The sequence below is a fragment of the Ranitomeya imitator genome, chromosome 1, assembly GCF_032444005.1.
Source record: "Ranitomeya imitator isolate aRanImi1 chromosome 1, aRanImi1.pri, whole genome shotgun sequence".
Classification (NCBI taxonomy): Eukaryota; Metazoa; Chordata; class Amphibia; order Anura; family Dendrobatidae; genus Ranitomeya; species Ranitomeya imitator.
Window position 1 is genome coordinate 1,115,117,135 of NC_091282.1, and position 8,064 is coordinate 1,115,125,198.

The 8,064-nt window shown below is 40.1% G+C and overlaps 1 protein-coding gene across 1 annotated transcript in view; it reads left to right on the top strand.

The window, feature by feature from the left end:
* Positions 1-5,084, top strand: part of LOC138656972 (microtubule-associated tumor suppressor 1 homolog) — a 71,420-nt gene extending 66,336 nt beyond the window's left edge. Inside the window, exon 3 of the mRNA XM_069744394.1 lies at positions 4,891-5,084. Within this exon, the coding sequence (XP_069600495.1) occupies positions 4,891-4,934 (44 nt within the window). The 3' untranslated portion in view covers positions 4,935-5,084. The remainder of the gene's footprint in view (positions 1-4,890) is intronic.
* Positions 5,085-8,064: the final 2,980 nt, after the last annotated feature.

The window sequence follows — 8,064 nt, forward strand, 5'->3', positions numbered from 1 at the left end:
AAATCAGGAACGTGTGAACATGGCCTAATGGGCCTGAGCCTGCTGCCCAGCATCTCCAAGACCTGTTCCCTACCATTTCTGTTATGGGACATGTCTTGGAAGTTCTGGACTCCATCCTAGTGACTCCATTAGACCTTTAGAAGAGCCTGTTTTTTTTCCAACTGTAAGACTTGCCTCAAAGGCTTACAACCTTTTTAAAGGAGTTCTCTTTATTTCCTGTCTCGGGCTTATTAGGTAGCCCACACCTTGGATGTGGAGTCTTCTCCTTCTACTCCACAATCTGGTTCTTAACACCCCACCACACCATATCACAAGGAAAGATTTAACACCTCACATCCCAAACATTACATTTATCACACTTTGTGACACAACCCACCATCTCACACAGTCTCCGTAGCTGTCACGCTAGCTTTTAAAGAGCATTTCAGGGAATCTGATGGGGATAACATGATTTTTTTTTTTTTTTTTCACAAGCTAGAGGTTATGAGCCCTCTTCAGGGCAAGTTAACAATGCCAGTCAAATTTGAATTTTTCCTATGTGATTCTCCTCCCCTAGATTATCTTCCCTATCTTCCATCCATGTGACGTTCGACTGAATAGCTGTACCAGATACAGCTGCATAGACATTAGCATGGCTGTATCCGGTACTGCTGATGGGTGATGGTTGGTACGTCTGTGGGACATGCTTTTAATTTAAGAAGACTTGAATGTACATTAGTAAAAAAAAGTTATTGTCTACGTCAGAGGCTCCATAGATGGAGTTCTCACATCTACACTGATAGTTTCCACAAAGCTGTGCCATGCCCATGAATCGGAGGCACCAGACAAACTCAATAGAAGTTTAAAGCATGAAATGTTTAGTTCTCCGTAACCCTTAGGGATGGTGTTATCAGAAAATGAACTATTGTTTAAATCTTCTAAAGAAGACTTTTCAGAAGTCTCCATAATCATCACAGGATAAAGACGGGTAATGCCGCTATACACAGCGGATGACACAGGATCATCTCACAACCACCTTAACAACAAGTTTACTAATTAACAATAGGTAACTTTCAGGTGCAGGCCCAAATCTTAAGAATGTACGGTAATATTAGGAGAAACATTTTTTTTTTGTAAGGACTTCAAAAGAACAGGTCTCGTTTAACAATAGTCTCTATATAAAAGGTTGAGAACCTTGAATCCTACTTGAAGCTGCTAGTTCGATTGTTCTTTGTTGTATAAATTCATCTATCTTCCAAGAATGTGGTTATCCTTCCATTATCTGAAAGAATGTGCGGTTTTTCTCTTGCAGAGACGAGCACGGTACAATCTCATGACAAGGGCACCGTTTATACCCTTACGATGTGGGAGTGTTGTGTCTGAATATCTTTGAAAGTGTAATGTTTGTTTTTCTTTACACATTGTAGTCCCTAAATGACCGGGCATGGTGCTAGTTACTCTGGGGTTTTGCCTAGGCTGCAGATGACCTAAGCAGTTAATTTCTGTGCAGACTACCACAGTACCTTGCACCAGACTCCATGGGGCCTATTCAGCAAATAATTTTTGCTAATATTCCGGCCTAAAAATACTTGAAACGCAACTTGTAGTTAAGCAAGTTTAGTGAATTTTGGCATTTTTATGCTAGTCCCTGTCTGCTTTGCCAACTTCTTAAAATGTGGGCAGAGTTTCGCAAAATGAGATGGTGGCCAAACATGGCCCATAGATTCCTCAGAATGTAAACTAGAAAAGTGGCACAAGTTGTGACAATTGTACTTAAACCTCTGGAGTACATTCCTTGTGGTGGCGCACAACAACTGAGAGGCGCCAAATACATTAGGAGGTGCATAACACTTAAGGTGATGTTATAAAGTTTTATAGTTCTCCCCTATTCATAGGATATGGGGTACCTTTCTGATACCTGGGTTTCTGACTGCCATGGCTCCCATTGATTTCCAGACATGGAGCAAGGTTGAGTATAGCGGAGGTTGATCATGCACCGTGTCTCCTCTGTTTATTTAAATTGAAGTACCGAAGATCGGCTAAGGGCTCTGTTCATTAAGAATGAATGACGTGGTAGAGTGTAGAATGGACCTGTGATGCCAGGGAACTTGAGAGCCCTGTTTCTTGGATTTGTTTAACCCCACTGTGTAGTCGGTTTCCCAGCTATCAAAAAGTTATCTCCCTGTCCCATTATGGGATGACTTTTAAACTTGAGATCTCCCTTTAATAAACTTGCCACATTTTTCTCCAGTTGACTCTTCCTCAAGACCAGTGTACAGAACGCCAGTGTTGATGAATCGGAGTCCATGAGTTTAGAACAAAAATTTCCTTCCTAGTTAACAAATTGCTTGTCTTAGGCACCTTCCATTAGTTAGCGGGATGGTACCACATTCATCACCTCTCCACAAGTAATAGTGGTTCCAGACTTCCTTGTGTGTATGGAGCAAAAGAGCACATGCACTGACTTGTAACAATGGACTTGGGTCCTTTATTGTAGACCCCCTAGAGATCATACATTGATGGCCTATGAAATGTTTACTTAGGTCACCCTTTTAAAAGTGGATTTATATACGACCATGTATGCAACTTATTAAACGCTGACGCTTACAATAGTCTCAACCTCAAATGTGTTAAAAATGTCTTTAGTAAAATAATTTGTGACTGTGATAGTGACTAGAACTTCAGAAGGAAGAAAAAGCACCACTGTAAGATATGCACACCACCAATATAATCATAAAAGGAAAACTTTATTGACACACAAAAAAAAGTTAAAACATACATAAAGCCATGTAGGTCCCCCATGCAATATATAATGCCACTTGAGTCTATTTACCATGCAAACCATTCAAAGGCAATGAGAAATGCATGCCCCTAGTATATCAAACATCATGGATGAAAACTGCAGCAATGTCAAATATAATAGTCAAAATTCCAAATATCTGGCAAATACAATGTATCTCCCTTTAAATGTATATGGCAAAACCATATAATAACCAGGGCAGCACACTCAGAGGTAAGGCTGAGTAATATCTAATAGCAAAATGTGTGGAACCGGGCAGTCCCACAAGAACTAGAATGCCTCTAAAAGATATGTCAGAAAGTGGTAAAAGAGGGGACACCCAGAGGCCAAATGAGAAGTATCAGATCAGTGATCTATATTAATGGAACGGTCAATGTAGCCTTGGAGATGAACAATAGCCTTCACAGTGCAGATGAAAGCCCTAATAGAAGCGCGGCATCGGCAAATGGCCGGACTTACTGACAAGAACCCTCCGTGAGGGATGAGGACAATAGAGGCCGCCTGGTGCACGTAAAGGACAAGGAGCAAAGGAGGGAATCTACACACCACCTGTGTAGCTGGACGGCTGTCAGGGGAAGACAAGTGACTAGAACTTAAACTCCATTGCAACATCCAATATCACATGGTACTCTTCCTTCAAGATCAAGAATTAGTCAAACATTGGATTGTCGCTAAATCCTATGTATTAATGTTCTATGTACCCTCATGCCTCTTAACATGAATAACTGTCATTGTCACTAATGGCAATAGACAAACGCCAGTTTTCATAGGCACACAGGTTCTTCGAGTGTCCAGCGCTGCCATTAATGGTCACACTTGTAAAATGCCTTATCACTCTGGTTGGGGCAACATTAGTCGCTGAGATCTGTTATCGGCCACTTGACATTTTAAGAATACTCTTGCCTGTGCTTTGGGTAAGGACTTGTAATCAGAGAAGCTTTTTGATATGTTCCTGTTAGTTTTAAACTGAAATGTCATCTTTGTTAAGTTTTCTCTACTAGAGATGTAAAGTTTGCTTAAAGAACAGTTCAAATTTCCACATATTTCAAGGATTTAATGATCAGGTAAAACACAAAGTCTGTAATCTTGGCAGCGAAATCTGCTTCCTTCTCCATTTATCAACCACTTTTTCTTCTCGCCCCTGCCTCCTGAACTTGTCATTCACTCTAGCTGAAAAAATAACATCTCGATCAATTTTTTTTAGACTAATTTGACTGCCAGCTCACTGTGATGTCAGGATACAACAGGCAATTTATACTGAGGAATTCCTTTACCTCCCCCACAAGATGTAGATTCACAGATGCACAGCTCAGTACTGCTGTTTAATTTCTTCTATGCTTTTGTGTGTGTTGAAAAAATAAGAAAATTTAATTATAAAACCAATAAAACTTTGAAATGCAAAGAAGGAATAAAGATCAGAAATCCCTCCGTCTGCTCTGCCGCGTATGGGAAACGTTACAGTTGGTCTCAGCTTAAAGTCGATGGAAAATTAAAGAAGCCTCCAATTAACTTTTTTTAAATTAAAATCTGTGTATATATGTTTGTAGTCTGTCAGAGTGGACAATGTTTAGGGTGAAAGTTAGAATGTTTCCTTAAGGTGGCAATCCAGCAGAGTGGTTACTTGGCTCCTCTATGACTTATATCTTCACCAAAGATGGTGGTGGTCTTTTTCTACACAAAGGAGAGCTTATTCTTACAAGGTACAATCTTCCGAGTTTGAAAGTTATTAAAGGCTAACTGTAAGATCACATTTTTAGATGTTTTTTATTTTTATATTAGTTTTGGAAAACTTGGCTGCTCACTATTAGAGGCAGTAGTCAGTACCGCTCTCTTCCACGGGATGTGTCTGGTATAACAGGTAACAGGTTTGTCCCGCTCAATTGAATGATGTTGATCTGCAATGCCAGATGTAATTCTTGCTGGAAAGTGAAGATACTTCTGGAAGAAAGTGACCACAATTTTTAAATATACTTTTTTACCCTGTTTTTTAACACTTTTGGTATGAAATACATTAACTCATGCATCCTCTTTAATAAATGTTTCTAACTTTTCAGAAATGGCTTTTGTCAAAGAGCGCAATGTAAAAAATCGAATATATTGTCTTTTCGCAGCCTTTTCCTACAAGGATAACCACCCCAAGCAAGAATTTACATAAGGAGTTGTTGTCCTGTCTAAAGAGTACAACTGCCCAAGTCACAACGGCCAAAGCAAGACTCCACTCCACTGAGCCAAGACGAGGAAGTCTAACGAGAAATGTGGTCAGAGTGTCCTCTCCTCCTAGGGGAAACCAGCCGCTAAGTGGTGGGAAGAGCCTTGGTGAGTGATCATGGCGTCGTTCATTTAGTGATTTGCAGTGCGGTCTTCGAGTCTGTGAGCCCAATATAACTCTTCCAACCAAGCAGAGGCGTTCTGCGTACCCCTGGCGTGGCTGAGCAGTTCAGTGTCATTCCTACTTACTACTTTACATCTGTCTTTTTCTTGGAGTGACAGCTATGGCTTTACAGGAGCCGACAGACTCCCTTTGAGGGTAACTTCACGCTGCTTCTTCAGTGTGAGTTCCCCATTGGAAATCTCTGTATAAGTTTACTGGATGGGACTAAATCACTCATAAGCTCATAATGTACAGTACAGACCAAAAGTTTGGACTCACCTTCTCATTTAAATATTTTTCTGTATTTTCATGACTATGAAAATTGTACATTCACACTGAAGGCCTCAAAACTATGAATTAACACATGTGGAATTATATACAGGTCCTTCTCAAAAAATTAGCATATAGTGTTAAATTTCATTATTTACCATAATGTAATGATTACAATTAAACTTTCATATATTATAGATTCATTATCCACCAACTGAAATTTGTCAGGTCTTTTATTGTTTTAATACTGATGATTTTGGCATACAACTCCTGATAACCCAAAAAACCTGTCTCAATAAATTAGCATATTTCACCCATCTAATCAAATAAAAGTGTTTTTTAATAACAAACAAAAAAACCATCAAATAATAATGTTCAGTTATGCACTCAGTACTTGGTCGGGAATCCTTTGGTAGAAATGACTGCTTCAATGCGGCGTGGCATGGAGGCAATCAGCCTGTGACACTGCTGAGATGTTATGGAGGCCCAGGATGCTTCAATAGCGGCCTTAAGCTCATCCAGAGTGTTGGGTCTTGCGTCTCTCAACTTTCTCTTCACAATATCCCACAGATTCTCTATGGGGTTCAGGTCAGGAGAGTTGGCAGGCCAATTGAGCACAGTAATACCATGGTCAGTAAACCATTTACCAGTGGTTTTGGCACTGTGAGCAGGTGCCAGGTCGTGCTGAAAAATGAAATCTTCATCTCCATAAAGCATTTCAGCCGATGGAAGCATGAAGTGCTCCAAAATCTCCTGATAGCTAGCTGCATTGACCCTGCCCTTGATGAAACACAGTGGACCAACACCAGCAGCTGACATGGCACCCCACACCATCACTGACTGTGGGTACTTGACACTGGACTTCAGGCATTTTGTCATTTCCTTCTCCCCAGTCTTCCTCCAGACTCTGGCACCTTGATTTCCGAATGACATGCAAAATTTGCTTTCATCAGAAAAAAGTACTTAGGACCACTTAGCAACAGTCCAGTGCTGCTTCTCTGTAGCCCAGGTCAGGCGCCTCTGCCGCTGTTTATGGTTCAAAAGTGGCTTTACCTGGGGAATGCGGCACCTGTAGCCCATTTCCTGCACACGCCTGTGCACGGTGGCTCTGGATGTTTCCACTTCTCCACAATCTTCCTCAGGGTCCGGTCTCCTCTTCTCGTTGTACAGCGTTTTCTGCCACATTGTTTCCTTCCAACAGACTTACCATTGAGGTGCCTTGATACAGCACTCTGGGAACAGCCTATTTGTTGAGAAATTTCTTTCTGGGTCTTACCCTCTTGCTTGAGGGTGTCAATGATGGCCTTCTTGACATCTGTCAGGTTACCCATGATGGGGGTTTTGAGTAATGAACCAGGCAGGGAGTTTATAAAAGCCTCAGGTATCTTTTGCATGTGTTTAGAGTTAATTAGTTGATTCAGAAGTTTAGGGTAATAGGTAGTTTAGAGAACCTTTTCTTGATATGCTAATTTATTGAGACAGGTTTTTTGGGTTATCAGGAGTTGTATGCCAAAATCATCAGTATTAAAACAATAAAAGACCTGACAAATTTCAGTTGGTGGATAATGAATCTATAATATATGAAAGTTTAATTGTAATCATTACATTATGGTAAATAATGAAATTTAACACTATATGCTAATTTTTTGAGAAGGACCTGTATGTATATATTATGCAATTGCACATATGCACGCACGCATACACAGACCTACTCCTTTGATAAACTTTACTTGCAAATATATGAACATACATAACTGTATCGTTGGCATATCGCCTTGGGTAGGATGGTCAGTGCTGGTTTTCCTGCATCGATGACCTGTAGGAGATTGTAATGGTCATTGCAGTCAGCTGTGTCTTCAACAATGTTGTATTATATGTGCTAGAATCACTGGTTAGGCCAGTGATTGGCTGCAGTGGTCATGTGACTCTACAGGAAAATGGACTGATGGTCACCACCAGAACATCAGTGGGTATAATGGAAGAGTGGTGATTCTGCTTTTTATTTTGCACCGATTACTGCATCTATTATACCTTCTTGAAATTTTTGCTATCTCTTCTAATGAGTTTTCTAATTGCCTTCTTTGCTTTCTATCCTCCATTATGTGTTTGGTTTGGCCCTGTAATGTCTTGGTATACTACATGAACAGACATGTTGAATGATGGAACAACAATTTTATGTGTTTGATTATTTCGGTTGATGTAGGGAGAGGTGCCAGACAGATGCCTTAGACGTTGGTGTTTTGAAATATCAGTAATGGGTGTTTAGTGCTTATGTAACCATAAAGGTTTAGGCTTGTTCATCTAAACCATGGCGTGTCACACTGGAATTGTGTGTACCCTAAATTATATCAGACACTGGCTAAAAATGTGCTGAAAATGCTCGTGATACTTCACACTGGTTTTTGGACTATAATCAAATGTTAATTCATAAAAGGAGCAGTTTCCCCATTAGATTTTTGTAGGTTTTCATTTTTTATGACCTACTTGCCAATTGTTAACCACTGGGAAAGTCAACAAAAATAGGTTTTGGGACCATTATGGCTGCGTACTTTCAGATCTCAATCAGATCTTTACGCTGAACTGAGTTTTGTATCAAGACTATCGCAATTTAGAAAAAGATTGTTTGATCCTGGAGATTGTAGTA